The sequence below is a fragment of the Gopherus evgoodei genome, chromosome 7, assembly GCF_007399415.2.
Source record: "Gopherus evgoodei ecotype Sinaloan lineage chromosome 7, rGopEvg1_v1.p, whole genome shotgun sequence".
NCBI lineage: Eukaryota > Metazoa > Chordata > Testudines > Testudinidae > Gopherus > Gopherus evgoodei.
Genome location: NC_044328.1, coordinates 110,785,557 through 110,807,610, shown reverse-complemented (window position 1 = coordinate 110,807,610; position 22,054 = coordinate 110,785,557). Strand labels below are relative to the sequence as shown.

At 41.6% G+C, this 22,054-nt stretch overlaps 1 protein-coding gene across 9 annotated transcripts in view; it reads right to left on the bottom strand.

Moving 5' to 3' along the window:
- Positions 1-11,192, bottom strand: part of SLC6A6 (solute carrier family 6 member 6) — a 75,810-nt gene extending 64,618 nt beyond the window's left edge. For 2 of the 9 annotated variants that reach the window (XM_030571140.1, XM_030571142.1), the window contains exons 1-3: positions 10,969-11,132; positions 6,583-6,628; positions 5,347-5,382 (exon numbers count right to left, since the gene is read on the bottom strand). Coding sequence is in view for 2 of the 9 variants with exons in the window: in XM_030571136.1 (XP_030426996.1) it covers positions 2,541-2,595 (55 nt within the window). In the remaining 7 variants the exon portion in view is untranslated. Of the gene's footprint in view, positions 1-2,540; positions 2,613-5,346; positions 5,383-6,582; positions 6,629-10,968 lie in introns of those variants that run through there. The other 7 variants (XM_030571137.1, XM_030571138.1, XM_030571141.1 and 4 more) reach the window with 5 other exon arrangements.
- Between the last annotated feature and the right edge of the window lie 10,862 nt (positions 11,193-22,054).

The following is a 22,054-nucleotide window of genomic DNA, read 5'->3' as shown; positions in this document are numbered from 1 at the left end:
TCAATTACTTTCAGAGACTGTGTGTGTGTGTGTGTGTGTGTGTGTGTGTGTGTGTGTGTGTGTGTGTGTGTGTGTGTGTGTGTGTGTGTGAGAGAGAGAGAGAGAGAGAGAGAGAATTACTAACTGGTCCTTTTTGACCTACCTAAACCTGTGACAAGACTCCCTTCTATTTTCGGGAAATGACCCAAATGGAAACCTCACACCTGAATCATTCCAACATTTTTGAAGGGAGACTATAATCAGAATCTGAACCCAGACACAGATCATATTCTTGCAGCTGACATCTAGCTCTACAAATACAATGAGCCCAATTAAAACCCCAGATCCAATTCTCTGGATATTCAGACCCCATATTCCAACTTTTTAGCAGCTCTCACCCATCTCTGTCACCATCGTTCACCTTGGCCACTTGTTTCCTCTCTGCTACAAGGCGTTATGCGTATAATACAGCCATTTAGTTTAACCTTTTAATGATCACCTTTGATCTGGTTTGACCTGAACCTGAATCAAGCTGAGTAGTCTGACAGCTACACCAGAGTTCAGTACAGAGTCCAGGAAATGCACTCCATGACAGCAGTGAGCAAACATTAAATAAAAAGCTTTCACTCACACTTGTATGTTTGTTTGATTTTTCATGATTCACCAAACTTTATATTTCATTCTTGGCGCAGATGCCACAATCCCAGCAGTCCAGCCTCCCTCAGGGCAATGGAAGAGACATGATAAAAATACCAGTGTATATGAGGGAGTTAGATTAAGCAGTTCTATAAGAGTGGACTGATGTCACCCCATTGGTCAAATGAGCAGAGCTCCAACATGGGTGTGAAAGAGATTATCTCCACTGTGTGAAAGGCTACCTCTTTCCATGCCATATAATGACAATATACTAACTATACAGAGAGAAAAGCTACAACATGAAGAAAAAGAAAAATGCTAAACTTGTCAGTTTCTACGTTATTTACTAATATTTTAAAACTATTATCAAACAAATTAAGGGCAGGGATGCAGATAAAAATGACGGAGCTGGAAATAGGGTTTGGAGTCATATACAGAGGACAAGTGCAGGAGGGGTATTAAAACATAAAATGTTATGTTTCTCAATTAATTCTTTGCACTGTAAATAACAAAACAATAACAACTACACTATGAAATATAGGATAAATCTAGGTGCATTAAAATGAACACATAATCATAATGTCTTCAACCAAACCATAGTGCAGTAAGCAGGCTGCATGCAATGAGATGATATTCAGTACTAGTGTAAATTCCTGCATTGAGGGAGAGGAAATAAACACCACAGCTATTAATTGAGGGGTAGCTAGTTGTGAATTTAAGAAGGATCTAAGGGTGATCACAAATTAATACAGAGTCTCAGTGTGATGCTGCTAGGGGGAGATGCCATGCTATTTTGGGATCTGTGTATATAAAAGGATCATATGGAAAGCTAAAGTGATAACAGTGTCGTGTTAACACAGTCTGAGCACAACCATAGTGGGAATAGCGTGTGCAGTTCTGCTCTCCACAGATCAGAACAGATATAGAAAAATTAAAGGAAACACAAATAAGGGCAATAAACGTGATCCAAGGACAGATTGAAGGAACTGTATTAATACAGTCTAGAAGTGAGAAGAATCTGTGGGCCATGAGACCATCTATAAATACCTTTAAGGTAATCATATGTGTGAAGGTAAGTAATTAGTCAGGCTCAAAAGATGGCAGAATAGGGAGCAGTTTATTGAAATTAAGTAAGGAAAAGTTCTGGATGGGAAGTAAGAAGTTCTTTAAAGTGCTGCACCTGAGCAATGGCACAGAACCCCAAAGGAGATAGTCTGGGTACAGTCATTGCCTCTATTCAAGAACAGGTTAAACAAGAAGCTAGGGGAAAAAGATGAAGACAATAGCCCTCTTAAAATCCAAAGGCGTACACTAGGCAATCTTTTTGTTTTTTTCATGTTCTATTTACTTTGGTTATCTGAAAGGCTGGTGCTCCTACACAGAGGTATATAATATATGAGGCTCACAGTATTTGGCCCTCTCTGCTGCTATATATATCTGGTTAAAATCCAACCCAGATCAGTTGGTTGTCCTGTCGCTTATCTAAAATGTGTTTGGTGGATTTCTGGAAGAACAAGTGTCGTCATTGCAAAAACCATCATCCCAATAAGCAGACTTATGGGCAGTTTCAGCACTGAGGCCAAAGGCTGAAAGGGCATGAAATCTGAACTACCTTTTCCCTTTTTTAACAGATAAAGGTGAACCTTCTAGCTCTGAGTTCAGAGACATTAGTACAACAATGTGAAGTGGAATCTTAACATGGCTGCTGTTCATGTTGTACCTTGTCTGTGGATCAGCTGAGAACCAATACCGCCAATATATCACCTTTCAGGAACGCTAAAATACACAACACTTAAAAAATATAAAAAAAAGGGCACTGGTAACAAGTCCTAGAACGAATGGGTACACACACACACGAGGCATATAAATCCATGTAGCATCATTGCCCCCACCCTTTACAAATATCCCATCCCAACTGCACTCACCAGTTGGGACTTCTGTCCCCTCCTCACTGTGGATGGGCAGTGGTGATTCCTCCATAGGGTGAGGCACTGATGGAAAGTAATGAATGGTGGTAGTATTTGTCGCAAAGTGACAATCACAAGATGGTCCCTTTATTATCATTATAATACAAATGCCTGTTTACTATAACAAAGAGTCCTTTTTCAAAATGTCACATGGCAGGAGGTGGCCCCTGCAAATAATTCATGTGTCCTGTGATTCAGAATTCAGATATATCAGTGGGATCCACCATATGAAGTTTGAAATCTCTGGGCTTAATTTCCTCTTCAGAGTTCACATTCTGAGGGGATTATTAGCTTCTGAAAGTTTAACATTACTGAAGAGGCCTCATTTTGGTCATTCACAGTTGATGGGGTTAATCCCAATCTAGAATTCATATCCATAGAAGTTTAGACCCTTCTGAAAATTCACACTGCACAGAGAGGTTTCTATCCTGGAAGTTTCATAATTCCGACACTTGACAATATTCTGATTATTCACATCCCTGGAGTAAACTCTCCTTTGGAAATTCATACTGTTGAAGAAGCCAAAGGGAGCCAAGGCACTAAGGCACATATAGAGACAGGTTAAAGACATCAAATCTGAGTCATGCTATTTCATGCACAGAACCAGGAGAGAGAGGCTCTGGTGCTCAAAACTTGCCTTTGGCTGCTGAAATGCCACATCAGGTGGTAGAAGGTTGTACTGCATGTGGCTTCTAGGCCATAAATTTTGCATGACTGATCCATTTTATGGAATATATTCCAGTTACAAAGCTCTAGATTATCCAGATATTTAGCTTTATGATATTAAGGTCACTAAAGGGAGACCTTTGAATCTGCATTCCAATGGGCTCCAGATTCTGGTGTACAATGTCGGGACACCATATCATCATGTCTTTAGGTTTCTTTTCCCATTTGGAGCCTCTTCCTTTAGAGATGTTTTTTGTTACCCTGATGATTCCTCTTTAAAAAACTGGGGGAAATGTGTCCTTTGAACTGTTTTCAAGAGACTTGAATTTTCTATATTGGGGTCCTATGTTGAAAAATATGAGTAACATGACTCCTGGAATTTTTCCAATCCTATTGTCTTTTTTAAAATGGTACCGTAGCTTCTCAAAGATACCCTCAGTCTCAGTTTTAGCATCCCAGTGTAAAGGACAATTCTTTTTAATTGCTGGTGTGTTTTTTTCATTTAATATACACATGCTCTTCTCCTTTGAAAACGCTTATCCTCAATTGATTGTCTTAGTGATGTCCATAAAACCAGCCAAAAGAATGTTCATGATTCAAAGATACAAAATAAAATTCTTATAACATTTCTGCCAGAAATATAGCCGGAATTGAGTGAGTTTTCAATAGATTTTTGACTAGCAATGGGACCACACAGTTGTGTCTTGCTAGGTTCAAAGAGGCTGCAATCTCTGCCTACACCTAAGCCCTCCTCTTACAGAAATGCACAATAAAGGGTAGTGTAAGAGAGAAACAGCTGAACACAGTTGACTACATAACTACCACACTAGCCAGGGAAATAATGGTCTACAAGGGTGCATTGCGCAAGCTCCTTTTATCTGAAAGCGGAACTAACATTCCAGCCCAATAACACAAAAAAAACCCATTTGTCACCACACAGCGTTTTGCTACATATTAACCAGGAGTTGCTATCTGAGTCTAATCTAGTGCCATAATTCAGAGACGTATGTTATTTTCTGAAAAAAAATGTTGATTTATGAGAAGTCAGCTTGATGTGAATGCTCATGACTTGCCACGCCACTTGATACAGGGCGTGCTTCAAAGTTATACAAAGCAGGCCCTGCATTGCAATTAATGCAGTCATTTTCCTCATTAAGGCTCATTTTGCACTAAGGCAATAATAGTCTTAATCTATCTATGCTGCTTCTTGAAACATTTTCTTGACTTTACTTACTAGAAAGAGATTCTGGAGCAGAACTTACTTGACCACTTAAAAGTTTTAAAATCAGAGATCTGCAAGCAAAGCAAGTTGCTAGGCGATGTGTAAAACTGTTGAGCTCCATGATGTGTAGCTTTACATACTCTATGGAGAGTCCTGTACAAGATTCATCAACCTGACGTAGACTGAGCATTTATTCTGGAAGCAAATGTATTCACAAAAAATTTGCAACAATATTCATCGATGGCTGTTTATTTACTCTCATTTTAGAGGGCCCATGGGTTGTAAAAAAGGCCTGAAATATCTGTATGCTACAAAAGGCCACACACATAAATAAACAAAAACAACTTTACTGACACAACTTGGATTTTGTAGAAGAATCCAAGAGAGAGAAGCTTATTTTTAGCATAGGACTGGGAGTTAGGACCCCTGAGTTCTAAGCTGAGCTCTGACATTGACCCTCTTTGACCTTGGCCAAGCCACTTAGGGCTTGATCCAAAGCCCACTGAAGTCAATGGAAGTTTTTCCATCAAGTTCAATGAGCTTTAGTAGAGACCCTCGACCTCTATGCATCTGTTGCCACTCATGTATAAAGTGAGACGTTACTACATCCCTACATCACAGGAGGGGTGTGCTCACCAATACTGTAAAATACTTTGTAATGGTGCCTAGGTACTACCATGATATACACAATAGAACTGCATATATAGATTTGAGATAGCGGGTATTGAGTATTGCTATTGTGTAACTGCAGTTTATTTTTACATGCTCTTTATTCAATGGTTTCTATGAGCAGATGGTAAGCGTTCAGTATTGGAACATTCTAATCATTTTTATAATCCTTTTGTAATTTCATAAATGAGCATAAATAACACTTACATGAAGAAGAGTCTCTCCTGAATGGATTTTCTCTTCCTGTTTGGGGTGGGGTTAGGGAGGGGGGGCGAAAAAGAAAAAGAAAAAAAACAGAAAGCAAATAAATAAACAGACATAAAATAACACAAATAAAATAAAAAAGAGGGGGAAAGTCCATCAGGATACTAAGATACATTTCGTTCTGATCTCCGTTTTGCTGGTGTACATACAGTCCCTCAGAAAGACAAAAACCACATGAATACAGTGGTCACAATAAAAGAAGCCAACAGCTATTGCTCCTCTCTCTTTATTCTTGGAAGCTCAGATCCTGAGGTAAAATAATATAGGTAAATGTTGGCCCTCCAATGGCAACCACCATACTTAAATTTGGAAATAAGGTAATGGATAACTTTACTGCACCTCTACTTCCAAACTTCTGCTGGAGTATTTTACACCAATGTCAACCACGGTATAAGTTTAGCAATGTAGTAATGGCCAGAGCTTAGCATTTACATTCTCTGAACAGATAAAAATGCTTTGCGTCAGATCCTCAGCAGGTATAACTCAACTCAATCAGTGGGGTTAAAGTGATTTACACTAGCAGAGGCTCTAGCTTAACCTATCCCAACATATATTTTTGGGGGGAAATTCAATGAACATAGAAATGAAACGTCATACTCTGACTTTCCTTCCAAACCATTGGGGATGATTCCTATAAATGTACTATACCAAGTGCTAATGGAATTAAGTGGGAATTTGCTATATGGAATGCTTAAATGATGGGACTACAGGATTACTTTTTAAAAGCCATCCTGTAGAATAAATGCAGGTTAGTGCATTTGACTTTTTTGATCACTAATCTCCCATTGTAATCTATTCAAAACTGCAATTTTAAAGCATCTACAATTGATTAGCGTGATGAATCAGATAAGGTATTACTTTTAAAAAGCTGTAACTCCTCCAACTTGCACATTCATCTGTAGTTGTTGCATATGTTTCAAACTGAACTAAAGTGTTCTTAAGAAGGCAAAAACATTTTTATGGAGTCATTTCTCTACATTCTAAAAACACTACAGAGTATGGCACAGCTGAACAGAGCCCCTGTTTGGTATTGGTTCATGTGTGTCAGGTCAGGATTGAGGTTTGCTGGCAGACTGGGAAGGAAGCGACAGCAATGGAATAACGAGGTGCTGGAGATGAGAACTGGGGAACATTGGCAGAGAGGTGTGATGAGGAGTTTGCTCTGACTAAATGCAGTACCTGGTGCTAAACTGTGCTACCAATTCTTCATTTCACCAACTCCACCCTGTTAGCAGAAACAGACAAAGGGTGTTTTAGTGCTCTTGGGGAAATCACAGACACAGGATAAGGCTCAGGGACTAATTATTTTTATATATCTAAAGTTAAAAATTAAATGATGGTGACTATGTTGTTTGCCTCATTTTTTAAAAATATACTACAGACCTCAGACAAAAGATCCAGTGTTCTGAACCCACTATTACTGCAGAATACTGTAGGTTTTTTTTAATATTGGAAACAAAGGGCTTTCCAAAGCAATACTAGGGTTGACAGCATTATTATCTGCAATAGACAGAAAGAGCTTTAGCAATGGAACTGACCCTAACCTGCATTCTGTAAGCACAATTTCCTATCAGTAAATCTCATCAGATAGTGATTTCCTTTACAGCACTCATTTCTTTAAATAAGATATTGTCAGATCCAATAGAATAAGAAAACAATTAAGCTTTATGTAATGACACTGTAGAGCAAATAATCTATAGGAAAATAAAGATTTGGAAGATTGAAAGATTATATTGTTATGCTCCGAGGAGGGAAAGCTTAATGAAATAAAATGTGATTGTTTGAGGTTTAAACAGTTCTGCCATTGTACTAAATTGAAAATTCAGAATGCTTCAGTAAAGTGAAAAGACTTTGGTTTACCCTAAATTCAGTTCTCTGTGCAATGATGGTTTAGTTTTCCTTTAGGCTTTACACTTCTCTGCCACACAATCTATACCCTCAGTTGGCTCTGCTGGTGCACTTGGGTGCAAAATGCAGATTACACTTTCAGTGCAGAGCCAAGTGGGAACAGCCAAAGTTAGAAAGACAGAATGGAACACCTCCTTGCTACGGAAAGCACACACAGCACAAAACAATTAGGCTATGAGGGAGTATCGCTTCAAAGCACTATATCAGGTTTTCTAACCGGGTTCTAATCCGCAGGACTTGCTCAGTTAAAAGCCTCTTTGGCAAAGCATCCCCAAGTGGAAAGGAGGCTTTAAGTGCAAATCACTAGGCTGCTTGGTATTCAGATTACAAATTAGGGAATTAATCCTTGACATTCTCCCTAGTTTTAGCTGTAAAACAAGTCACTATGAAGAATCCTACAGAAGCAATCAAATTCTGGCAGGCAGGACTTCTCAAACATCATGCACAAATAGTAAACTAGTCTAAGGTTTCTTTGTATTTTTCCACAGCAGTGCTCACCTCTTGTTCATACATGATTTCAAACATCCTGGAGATCCATTCTTACCTCAGCTCATACATTGTGCCATTTAAAAAAATAATCTCAAACCATGAAAAAAAATAAAAATACATAAACTAATGGCTGCCAACTAAATTGAAGGGCCAAATTCTGTCTTCTATTACATTAGTGTACATTAACATCTGCAGAATTATTCCAGGTTTACACCAGAATCTGGCATGATATCCCTAAAACCAAAGAAGGGTATCTTTAGACAAGCACTTCCACCCATCTGTCCATCTCCTTAATGCCTCCAGATTGCTTTATGCTGGCTGGGGTTTACTGCTCTTTATATAGTACCATAGCACTGCACGCAGTTAAGCAGCAAGTAGCTGGAGGATTTTGAAGCCAGTTGTCTGACACTGGAAAATGCAGGTTGGTAAATGGAAAACAACAGAAATTTAAAAATTAAAAAGGAATTTCCTTGCCTTTCCATTCTCTCCCCATCTATATTATAGTACAGAGATACTCAGACTCAGTGGTTCAGTACCCAAATTAGCGATCAACATTTCTCAAAAGAGCCACAGTAATGTGAATTCATTGTTTAATTTACTATAGTGCTATATAGTCATATTTAAACAGTATGATGGGGAAATAGATATATACACTAAATATTTTCCCTGTCCTACTGTTTAAATATGAATTTATAGGCCAGTCATTTTGCTCTGAGAATTATATATATATATAATTATTATTATTTTATCAACTACAATCAGTAATAACACAGTAAAACACAGTAAAAACATCCTGACTGGTTAATAACTTAGTTTGGTTAATAATTAAATCAGAGCCACAGGAAACACATTAAAGAGCCACTTTCAACTCAGAAGCTTCGGTCTGAGTATCACTCATATAGCACATTAAGTTTGCCTGTCCTCCATTTCCTGCCCTCAAATGGCTGGAGTGTCATAGTTCCATCTGCCTGCCAAGAGACTGAGAAACTATGTCACCCCCTACTGGCTGCAGCCTAAAGAGAATACGAACCATAAGAGAGAGAAGGTGGAAGGGAATGGGAAAGATGAAGAGAGTAGTGAAGATGGAAAAGGCGAAATGGAGAGACAACATGAGAGGAGGATGGAGGGTGTGAACAAAATGGTAGATAAAGACTGAAGTGAGAGAGGGGCGATCTCTGAATGTTTCACAGGCCCTAGCTAACATTTACTCACCCTTGTTCACTAAAGGTACCCTCCCTCCAGACACATATAATTCACCCTCAACTTGCGCCCTGATATTGGAGACAAATGGCATTATCAGTACGGTAGCTATCCCTTGCAAAACCTAAAATCTCTCTCTCTCTCGCCATGCCCATACTGCACACTTCTGTAAAAGGAAATGATCTTCCACCAACATCCCCCGGGAAAATGTTTCCATACTATTTCTTTGGAGATAAACAGGGCCAAAAAGAGTTGGTCAATTCTGCTTGAATTCAAATCTAGAGGTAACAAATCCATATGCCAAAATCGTAAAAGTTTTGCCCAAAGTGTCTCTCCTCAACATTCCATAAAACCAAGTTTTATTGTGTTGATTTCCTTACAGTGCTAAAGCCATAGAATCTAAACTGGTAGCAATTGTCATCCAAGTACCAAATTACAACTAACTCTATGTCTCCTGAACAATACGACTCCACTTTTTGTTGGTCCAACACTTGAAACATTTTGACGTATAAGCAAAAAGATACAGTGGTTACCAAAATAGCACTATAAACACAACCAGTTCTTCTTGGCACATTTTCTTAATGCCTTTCCCAATACGGTTAAAAAATGGGAACTAACCAAAAAAAAAAAGCCTCTCTACACCTTGGCATGAACTGTCCTGAAATATAAAAATCTTTCATATGTGTGTGGTCGTGTTTCTTCAAACTTGGTTCTGAACTTCTCTTTTCTCACTCTGTTTTCATTTGTCATTTAAAAACTAATAATAAAGAGAAGAAACAAGATTTCAGAACTTATAGAAGTGTAAGAATTTTGTCACTTTGAAGGAAAAAAGTAATTCTCAAAGAAAAATATATTTTTTCACCTCTCACAAATGAGGAAGCATAAATAAGTTAATATATTCTGAATGCTCCATCTTTTTATGCATGTTTTATCTTCTGTGTGAATGCAAATTAACTCCCACACACACACCCCTTATCTTCATATATGGAAACTTAAAGCTGTCTCCAAAGTCTGTCTTTTGTTACATTATCATACACCACTGAATATTCATCACCTTTAACTTACTGGGCCAAATTCTGATCCATTTCACACTGATGTGAATACAGATTTACTTTTTTGACACCAAGATAAATGAAATCAGAATCTTGACCAACTAAGTTATGACACTTATGGAAACTTTAACTGCCTATGAAGAAAAGAATGTCAGACCCCACTCAGACCCATTAGTAGCAGCAGCAGCTGCAGCAGTACTGGCTGTATTGGTCTTTCAATTGGACCTGACTGGAGGTTTGCATATGCACTTCAAAAATATGTTGCATTTTTCACTGGAGGAAACAGCAGGGGGGAAAAGAAGAAATGTACTTTTAACAGTTGGAGAGCTGCCAAGCAAGTGGTTAATTTCACACTGCAAACTGGTATCTGAAAAAAGTTAACACAAGGTGGTGGAGCATGTATGGAGGGCAAGATGGAAATAGCTGCTCGAGAAACCACACGGTAGCCTAGATAGCAATTAAATATAGGTAGATGTGTTGTTTTTTTAAGGCTCTTGAAAAGAAAGAAGCGGCGCTAGTGGCCTGCGCGATGCAAAGCAACAGCACGTTGTAATCTATCTAGCACAGGATACTGCAAAACCCTGCAAAAATATGGGGCGGGCGGGGGGTAGGGGCAGGAGGGAAAGAGACCCTGAGCATAGCTGAGACATTTGCAGCATTGATCAACCAAGGCGATGCCCCCCTGTCTCTCCGGAGGGTCCTTTCTTTGCCATCTTCGTGTAGGAACAAGAGAAAAGCAGCAATTCGTCCTCCCTCGTCCCCTCTCCTGCCTGGCAGATCTTCCTTCCTTCCGTCGGCAAAGGCAAAAACCTCGCTGCCTCCCGACAGCTCCTTCTTTGTTCCTTTCCCGTCTGCCTCCGAGCGCCCAGAGCTCGAGGCTTCCTCCCCGGCTGGCGGACAAGAGAGGGGCTCTTACCTGCTGCGGGCTCAGGTAGCTGGCCAGGGCTCTAGGCGGCCGTCCGCGGTGTCCTGGGGCAAGGGAGCGCCGGGCTGCGAGGGAGGCAGGGGTGATTTATAAGCGCTTTCTTCCTGACCTCTCCTCTCTGTTGTCTAATGAGGGAGCGTTGAGCATCACCCATCCTGCTGAGTGGAAAAACACCGGCTCAGCCTCTTCTTTGGTGGAGGGGCGGGGGTGCTAGAGGAAGGGGTGGGGGGAAGGAGGGGCCACGCTTCAGACACGCAGCCCGGGAGCCTGGGCTGGCAGGCAGCCTGCTCAGCTCCGGGGAGGGGCAGCAGGGCCGGGGGCAGGCGGGGGCGGAGGGGGGGCGGACAGCTGCTGCTGCAGGGAGGCGGAGGGCGGACACGAGGCCAGCAGCTGAGCTCGGCGAAAGGGAAAGTGGAAGCTTTCCCCGCTGCTGGGGCAGCCCGGGCCCCCCATTTTTCCTCCCCCAGCAGGCTGCAGCCCCCCCCCTTCAGCGCATCACCCCGCCCCCGCTGGAGTCACTCCGGATTGACAGGGGTGTAACTGAGAACGGCGCGGCACGAACAGCGGCGCCAAGTGCCCCGATCCGCGTTGGAGGCGTTTAGTTGCAGTGACAAGTGGAGTCACGCTGCATCTCTAATCCAAGCTCCCCCCCCCCCTCCCGCCCTCGTTGTCCTAGGCCCTGTCTCCATCCAGGCACTGGGGGGCTCCTAGAATCCTACACCCACAGGGTCGGAAGGGACCACAAGGGTCAGCTAGTCTAACCCCCTGCCAAGATAGGCAGGATTTGTTGTGCCTAAACCATTCAAGGCAGATGGCTCCAGCCTCCTTTTGAAACCCTCCAGTGAAGGAGCTTGCCCCAACCCCCCTCCTATGCCGTCTGTTCCATTGTCCTACTGTTCTGAAAGGGAGTTTTTCCTGAGATTTAATCCAAATTTGCTGTGCCCTAGCCGCAAACCTTCTTTCCCTGCATGGCTTTTAGGTGGTTCGATGTCGCATGTGAAATATATAACAACTCGCTCTCTGTTTGCAGTTCTCAGTTGCTGTGGGTCATCACCACCTTCCCACACTCCCGGGCAGGCTGTGGAGGTTTGGCTGGGGAGCCTTTTTTTTTTCCCCTACAGAGAGTTCCCTTCTCTGTTACCAAGTATCAGGCTGTATTGAAACCAGGGCAACAGTAATTGAAACACAATCAAGCTCTACCCTTCCCCTACATCCTCAACACACACCTACAACCCACAACCCTAACTTACTCCCAGGTTGATGATTGCCACTGAAATTCTGGCTGCATTCAGTTTGGTTGAGACTCAGGTTTTAGGGATGTTTACAGACCTCTGGGATCTATCTATGTAGTCTCCAAACTAAAATCTCACACCTGAACACGCCTTAGTTTTGTGGGATTTCAAAGAAGGTTACACATCTAACAACCATAAATGAAGAGGGCGTGTGGTCAAGCAGATAGGACACAAGACAAGAACTCAGGAGACCAGACCAAGGCTTTGTGGCTTGGGCCTCCCAGAGATCATTCCAAACATCTAGCACTCAAGCACGCACAATGTACAAAATAAATACAGTGCAGTTTCTACTGTTGGAAAGTACAGCAGTCAGTTGGATTTGAAACTGCCTGGCTATTAGGGGTTCTCTTCAGTAGACTTTTTTACATTGAATTTTGTATATTTCTAGATACTAAGGCCATAAAGGACAACTGTGATCATTGAGTCTGAACTGGCTAACACGGGCTGTAGTAGCGCTTCCTCAAAATAAGTCCTAGAGCAGATCTTTTAGAAAATTCAGAAAAGAATGTAATTTTTAAAGCTGATTGTTTCCCTTTCATGATTAAAGGTTCTTGATAAATATGCGTGCATATTTGAGGGAGAATAGACCCACTGTTATACAAAAAGAGAAAGAAACAAAATCCTTTTTCCTTACGTTAAAATAACCAAGTGTGCTATTGTTGTTACTCATCAAAATGACGAACGGCTTGCTGTCGTCTTTCGCAACTGTGTTCTACGGGCTCAGCGTTGTGGTATTGCTCATTTTTCACAGAATCAAAGCAATTGAAGACAGAAAATATTTGTTCCCTTTGACCATTCCCCTGCCAAAAAAAGAGTTGTTCCTTCAGTACATTCCTGAACGCTTGCTATACGCTAACAATCAAATCGTCATTTATTTTATGTGGCGCAGGTAAAAACAATTACATGGCTTTCCCAGAAAACTCTAGTTGTTAAAGTATTTACTAAATCAACTCACTTCATGCTAGATTTTTTCAATATCGATTTTAAGGAATTTTCCACTAGTTTTAGGTAGCTACCACACAATAGCCCTCAGCTGAATCCTGTGGTGCTGACATAAAAGTCCCAATTTACTTCAGTGGCGCTGCAAGATCAGCAATACATGTATTGTTTTTGTTTTAGGGTTTTTTTTAAACTAAATCAAATCAGATCAAATGGAACATAACTCTAGCGCCACTTCTGTGTTCATAACAATACTCGGAATGTCAGTTCCTTCCCAGTATTTGATATATTCTTAAATTCCTCTTTTATCATATGAATCGCATTTTCCAACCTAGGTCTAAGTGTACTATTAATAGACAAGAGACAAGACTGAAAAGGCCAAGAGTTTCTGTAGGCATTTGCTATACAAAATAATGTAATCTTGATGGGCCTAATTCTGGTGTCATTATTTCACACAATGAACAGCAGTTAAAGCTGGGGGGAGGGGGAGTTTTGCATGTGAAAAAACTGCAGGATTAAGGGTAATATTCACCTTGGTAAATGGCCCATGTAAATCCCTCTCTATACCACTGAAGTCCTGCAGTGGCTCTGTTAGGGGAAGTATGCAGACGGGCTTTGCAGGACTTGCTATATTCCATAAACCACTGACCATGCATAATCTGGTGCAGCAGGCCCTCAGGTACTATGGTGATGAGCGTAGTATAAATTACTAAGTAGCTCCAAATAGAATAGGATGGTAATAATGGTGATCCCTTGGAGGTTCTTCATCCAGTAGCTGTTAGGGTATGTCTACACTATGATAAAAAAACCCGTGGCACAGCTGACTTGGGCTTGTGGTAGACATTCAGCTTGAGCTACCGCATGGGCTCTGGGACACACCCCCCGCACAGCATCTCAGGTTTAAATTTGGAGCAAGATCCAGGCCCCATTGAAGTCCATGGCAACACTCTCACTGATGTAAGTGGGACCAGGATTTCATCCTCAGTCTTTATTTAATGAAATTCACGTCACTTAAGGGATGCAAAACTACTTGTGTTTCCCCAGTAGTAAGGTGACCAGGTGTCCTGATTTTATAGGGGCGGTCCCAATTTTTGTTCCTTTTTCTTATATAGGCTCCTATTACCCCCCACCCCTGTCCTGATTTTTCCCACTTGCTGTCTGGTCACTCTACGCAGTAGTGCACAGTGCACAGATTTGAATCCAAATCAGATTTCTGCCATTTGCACCACCATCAGAGCTGTTTGCTACTAACATTACAGAATTTTGCAAAGAGCAAAAGCGTGCTTGTTTTCCAAACTTGCCCCAGGCTGAGATGTCAAGGCGCAGTGAGAGAGTTTGTTTCCACAACAAAGTGGAAGCTTTTCTCGTAGAGCAACTGTTTTTTATTTTCACGTAAACCAAAAATATCTCTAGCCTCTTTTTAAACATGAGAATGCACCTGTAGTGGGAATGTTTCTACAAAGCCCTTTTTATAAGCTGTTATTGCTTTTTCTTTTCCTTTCGTTTTCTAGTTCTTTTTTTTCTCTAACTTGAAATTAAATTTGGCAATTTTTATTAGATCATGCATTTAGAGGTATGCAATTAGCCTAACAAAATGTAAGGTAGCGTATTTGCTATGTTAGCAACATCCACTGCTCAGATTCCTACCTGGTGTGAATTGGCTTTTGACTCGAACAGCCATGGCTTTGTAGTTGTTTACATTAATTTTTTGATGTGTCTCCATCCTGCTTTTGCCATTGGTACTTTGTTTTCCATGAATAAAGGTTATGGCATTGGCATCACAAAAAAATATTCTTGCTGTGGAAACAATTCAGCCATTCCCTCAGGGTTATCAAATGACTCACATGATAGGATAGGATAATGCACTCAAATTTGGGAAAGAAGAAGTCATAGGCATAAGAAAGAAAAGACCTCTGAAGCTCTCTTATAGTCCTCTGACACAGGGGTGGGCAAACTTTTTTGCTCGAGGGCTACATTGGGAACTAAAAATTATATGGCGGGCCATGAATGCTCACAAGATTGGGGTTGGGATGCAGAAGGGGGTGAGGGCTCTGGTTGAGGGTGCAGGCTCGGGGGTTGGGCTGGGGATGAGGATTTGGGTTGTAGGAGGGTGCTCTGGGCTGGGACCGAGGAGTTCAGAGGGTGGGAGCGGGATCAGGGCTGGGGCAGGGGTGCGGGAAGGGGGGCAGGTTCTGGCTGGTAGTGCAGGGTCTGGGGTGGAGCTGGGAATGAGGAGTTTGGGGTGCAGGAAGGTGCTCTGGGCTGGGATCGAGGGGTTTGGAGAGCAGGAGGGGGATCAGGGCTGGGACAGGGTTTGGGGCATGGGGAGAGGCTCAGGGGATGCGTGCTCTGAGCGGCACTTACCTCAAGCGGCTCCCAGAAGCAGTGGCATGTCCCTTCTCTGGCTCCTACATGGTGGCACGGCCAGGCAGCTCTGCACACTGTCCCATCCGCAGGCACTGGCCCTGCAGCTCTCATTGGAGCCCATAGGAGCTGGACCAGGGCCATGCCACAGCTTCCGGGAACCGCGTGGTGCGGCCCCGACCCTGTGCCCTGGCCGGAGCACCAGAGCAGGGCTGAACCGTGTGGTCTGGCCCCCAAACCCGCACCCTGGTAGGAGTGGGGTCGAGCCACTGGTCCAGCCATCGACCCAGCTCTCTGAGTGGAGCGCCAGAGCGGGGCCAAGCTGCATGATGCGGCTTGTTGGCTAGCTTAAAATGGCTTGCAGGCTGGATCCGGCCCATGGGCTGTAGTTTGCCCACCTCTGCTCTAGTATCTCTCTAGTCACATGGCTCTCTGACTGGGCAGGATTGTTGCTTCTAGCATAGTCCCTAATATTTAACATTTTAAATGCCTTCCTGACTCAAAATTAATGGAGCTCTTGTCCTGCTTTTAGTAGACTTTTTAAAAGCCTGAAAGATTTCACTATTGGAAAGTTTTTTCCTGGTATTCAATCTATTTTTTCCTTTTCTTAATGTTGTCTAAGTATTCTTATTCCTTGATACAACTATGACCAAGTCAGCCAACATAGGACAATTGGTCCCGACCTGGCTACAACACAGTTAAGTTTGTTGTGTAGATGGAATCTAACAGTGGGCCCATAACTGCATTAAATCATTGGACTGTCCAAGATTTTGACCTCGTTACAGGCATGACTGGGTCCCATCTACATTACTTTGTTAAGCCATGTTGTAGCTTGATCAGGGGCCAAACATTCTAACTGGGTCAGTTATAGCTATAGTAGAGATGAGTCCTTTGTCATACCTTTATGGAAAATTCCTCTGAAACTTTACAGCCATCAGGCAGTAATAAACGATTTTCATAGCCTTTCATAGCCTTCATATTGTCTATTAGCCCAAATGCCATATTTAGCTACTTTAATCTTTCCTTGTGTTTCAGTCCCACAAATGCCCTTGTCTTTTTTTGCTGTTCTTCAGTCTGTCAATCTTTCTAGTAAAGTAGTACTCATAAGTGAATGCAATATTCCAGGTGAAGCTGCATTAGAACTGCATGGAGAGAGACCATCACTTCCCCATGCTCGGTGTTGTTATGATGGCTCTGCATATTCAGCTCCAAATATGGATTGTTCTGAGTGTTGGAAGGGATTAAGCTGATATCACCATCTTATTGTTACAGAAAAGTAGCCAAAATAGTGAATGAACACCTGCAGATCTGTGGTGTCAACAGTAATTATGACATTCTGCCTTTGTTGGTAGAATATAAGAGAAAGAATATTGGAAAACAAACTCAAGGTTAAGCAAGTCTCGAACCCTCCCTCCCCAGTAAATACATCTTTACTACAAAGTAGAAAATCAAATTCTCTAGAAATGATGGAGTCGAAAGGGTTATTATTAAGTGGCCCAAACCCTGAATTCCTTGTTCAGGTTTTACACAGATGGACATCTCATTAACTTCAAAGGGGGGGGGGGTTGCCTGTCAAAGAACTGAGTAAACACTAAGTAAGGATGTCAGGATTTAGCCTGATAATTATTAATAATAATTCTTGCACAGGTATATATTTAATCTAACCACTGTAGGGAGTGCAAGATAAACCACTGCAAGACCTCTCTTGCAGCAGATATCCACAACTTTGGGTATCCAGTTGTCTTAGGCACAAGTTAGCTGAAAGAGAATCATAGAATGTCTCCATACCAGGGTAGTTTCTACTACAGCAGATCTCTTAATCCCTTTGTCATTCGCAGAAGTTGTCAGGAAGAGTGAATGAAAGCTAAACTAAATGTGAACAAATTTAAGAGAGTTTAAAGTAATTTCACAAAGTTTTTACTACAAGCATTTTTCAGTGTCCACACGTTAAGAAACTGTTTGGATTGATTGATGCAAAAGTGCATCTTATCTTTACAGGCCCAGGATGGTTTAGACTCATTAATTTAGATATCTACAAGGATAAACTTTAATGGACCACTCACTTTCTAACCCCGATTATTAACAGATTGGAAGTTGTCTCAAACATTGAGAGATGTTTTTAAATGTTGTTTTGATGCGGCCACCCAGAGTAGAAACATCTCTAGCTTTGACTAGTTGTTTAATAAGGAGGAAGGTAAATCTCCTTTATAGCATCCCATCTATAACCCTTTCTGATGTGTTTCCACATCAGATTTAACAAGCTGAGCAGTGTCAGTGTGTGCTGGGAGAAGTTTTACAGGAAGAAGAGATTTTGGTACTTCTGTAGAGGGCATGCTTGCCTTCAATCAATACTGAACTAGCATGGTATTACAGGGACTGTGCTGTTCTCAGAAGAGACATCAAACCAGAATGCTGTTCGTTTGTACTCCTTGATTGGTCCTGCAATGCTATTCATGAGAGTAAGGGTAACAGAGCTAGTGATCTGACCAAATTCCATTCAGGTAACTTGCATTCTGCCCACTTAATTCTTCATTGTCATTTTAATTTGATAATATAGTTTTCCTTTCTACTCCTAAGATGTTGCATAGAGTTGCTGTGCACACGTGGAAGCAGATTCTTGGCTGCATCCACAGTGGAGGTCTCCCCAGTAGTGGAGTTAAGGGTGATGACCACTTCCTTTGTGTCAGCAAGGTAGTGCAAAGGGAGCAGAACAGGTCTGAGACTCCGACCCCTGTTTGGTTTTACCCTAGGAGTAGCTGCATTTAAGATCGATGAAATGATTCTTATATATTCTTTCCTTACCTCAGATGCCTAATGTGATGCTTAATAAAATGTTTGTAAAACATTTGGGGATCACTGGAGGAGAAGTACAAAGTATTGTCACTATCACTTGGCTTGCAAAAATAATGAGATAGGCACAAGCTTATGGGAAATGCATATGCTTAAAACACAAGGATTTTGAACTTGTGTACAAAAGTATGGAAAGGCACCACATTAAATTTATTTACCTCCTTTAGTACACTCTTCTAATACTCATAGGCAGGTACTGTTTCTCTTGGTACATTTAGGTGTCACTTTGCCAAGCTATTCATGTATAGCTTGTTTAAGCTATCCTCATAAACTAGTCCCTCTTGCCTTTCAATCAGTCTTTGTCGTTGTTGTTCATCTTTGAATCCCCTCCAATTTGTTGGCATCTTTCTAGTCCTGAGATGTCCAGAGCTGACCTCAATATTCCAAGTGCAGTTGTCTCTGAGCAGGTCTAAAACCTCCCTTCTTCATGCCGTCCCAATCTCATTCATTTCAGAACTCACTTGAAGACAGCAAAATGAGTTTAAGGAAGACTTCTCCATCTTTGCTTGTTTCTTCGAAGTGTTCTGGATTCACTTCACTCATATCATAGCTCTAGTAGACAATGAACAAGTGCATGGGAACCCTTCAAAGCATGTGGATGCAAGTGGTTTTATGCCAAGAACATCATTACCAGTTCCCAGCAACTAATCCAGAACTGATTCCATAACTTTTATACATACCGTGGGTGCTCAACCATATGCTGAAACAATCTCCTCCCATTCACATATGGTACTTGGCTAGCCTGTACTTAAATTAGGAAATATTCTATTGTAATGATAATGTTGGCCGCAACATTCCTTGGTTTTCAGCTAGTATCTGTAAGAGGAGGATTTGAGATGCCAGTTCTTGTCACATATTTTCCTGTCTCACACCATCTCTGAGCCCAGCTAATCTGACGAGAGCCAACTGTCCTAATGAGCTGCAACTAGTTCTATGATGAGCTGCTGTCAGCTCTCTGTCTGGACACCAATTAAAACTTTCAAGACTGCATCTCATTCCTGTAAGTAAGCAATTTATCTAGTTCCCAAACATGGGACATACATAAGCCTTTTTTTCATTAATTCTCTTCCAGACTCCAGATCTTTAAAAAGGCATTGCAAGACTGCACATGGATAACTTCTTCACATGGAGTTCTAATCCCTTGGTAGAAACTGGGTTTCTTTCTGTTGGCTACAAAGGAGACAGCAAGTGTTCATGGAGTCTTCCTATACGTAGGTGTACCCACCCACTGGCAGTAAGGACAGCTGATGTCAGCATAGGTTCACCTATGAGGGTTTTTTTTTAATATATCACTGATCCTTTCATTTTGCTGTTCATGGCCAAATGCAAATACTAGAACGCTGATCTGTGGTCAATTAGCCCTTCACCATCCACAATCTTACTGACCACTAGTCTCCCAACCTAGTGTGCATTGCATAAATATGGCTGAGCGACACCACAAACCTGTTAGCTCACCTTGCCCACCCAAGATAGTCTCTTCCACACAGATCCAGACCCACAGAAGACAGACCTAAGTAGCCATTCTTTCCCCTTGTGGACTAGACTGCAGGACAAGTTGACTCCAAGTGAAAAAATGTTGAGTGAGTCCCCTTAATATGCGAGTCCAGACAAAACTAATTTCCTGCTAATCTATAAACCACCAGACATCAAAGGCATTCCAGAGGGATGATAGAAACACTGTCTAACATAGTGATTAAATTCATGAGACTCATCATCTTGGTAGACTTCAATAACTACATGAACAGCACCTGTACTGAGATAGACAAAAACAACCTATCTGAGATCCCCGCCTTAAGTGTCTCATGGGCAATCTCCAGATACACATGCACACAGAACCAGTCATATTCTGGACTGGATTCTTGCTGGACATAAGAAATGCAAGAACCACCTCTCCTACGAACAGGTCAGTCCACTTCCTCCTCCACGCAGAAATAAGGATTCTTCCTGTTGCATGTCAGGGAGAAACAATCTCTCTGCTCTGTCCCTGCGAACTTTTGCACCTTGCCACATTCCAAAAGTTACAGAAAACTAGCCAACCAGGAACAAATAGAAGAAGCATTAGAGAAGCACTCCAAGTACTCTATGACTACTGCAACAGACAATACACCTCTACCTCGATATAACGCGACCCGATATAACACGAATTTGGATATAACATGGTAAAGCAGTGCTCCGAGGGGGGGGCAGGGCTGCACACTCCGGTGGATCAAAGCAAGTTTGATATAATGCAGTTTCACCTATAACGTGGTAAGATTTTTTGGCTCCCGAGGACAGCGTTATATCAAGGTAGAGGTGTAGCACCAAAGCAACCTCCCCCACACTCTGTTGAAAACTGAATGCAGAACTCATTTTTTGAATTCAGCTTTACCTTAAAGTTCTGTATACACACATGCGCACACACACCCCACACACAGATGAAAATTCAAAACCCTATAATCAGGCTGGGAGGGAAGAAGGAACACAAGAAGGTTTGTTATTGTTCTCACTTAAGAGAACATATGATTACATAGACGAACTACATGCATGATTTGTGGGCTTCATGGTTTGGGGTGTTTGTTTAAGGTAAATGAATGAGATAATTTAATGAACCTCTAAATAGGCCATATTCCTTCCTGACTGGAGAGATGAAATTTTGTAGGACTTGATTCAGGACATGCCTGCAAATCCTTCACTGTTCAGCAAAGGACTCAAACACGTACTTTACTTTAAGAGGAAAATAACAAATAGCACATTTTTCAGTATGAATTTTTGGGCCAATTATCATTTATGGTAAAATTCATGAAACTTTTGAGATTTGTTAAACATTTCACAAATAAACTGGCAGTCACCCAAATACCCGTGAACAATTAATATAATGACGCTATGATTATAGGAGGAGAAAACCTTCTCTGCTTATTTTCACATCCCTCTTTGTATTATATGACCAGCTGTAACTTACAGCCACCTATGAAACCATATTGTTTTTAGAATCCCATTTAGATGTAAAAGTTCTCACAATGCATCATTTTTAGAACAGGTTTCTTTGTTAGCTGTTGACAGAAAATGTTTATAGTTCTATTGATACTCAAGGAAATAGTGTGAACAGGGTCATGAATGCAATATCTTTTCTCTGAGTTCACTTGAACCTGTTTCCCTGTTTGGCAAAGTACATTAGGATTTTTAAACCAATTCACTTTGCCTGTGTTTATGCTTTTTTAATGTTCCATGAACAGTTTAACAAAGCAGCAAAGAATCCTGTGGCACCTTATAGACTAACAGACGTTTTGGAGCATGAGCTTTCGTGGGTGAATACCCACTTCCTCAGATGCATGGAGGAATCACCCACGAAAGCTCATGCTCCAAAACGTCTGTTAGTCTATAAGGTGCCACAGGATTCTTTGCTGCTTTTACAGATCCAGACTAACACGGCTACCCCTCTGATACAGTTTAACAAAGTTAGATTTAGGAGTGCTTTTTTTTTAAATTTGTAAAATATTTGTAGGGAGCAAGGCTGGCACTTTCACTAGGTGCCCCTAGGTGGTCGCCTAGAGTGGCAGGATTTGTGGGGTGGCATTTTGCCACCCTGGGCAGAAATTCAGCAGCGGGGGGTCCTTCCGTTGCAGGTCTTCAGCGGAAATTTGGCGGAGGGTCCT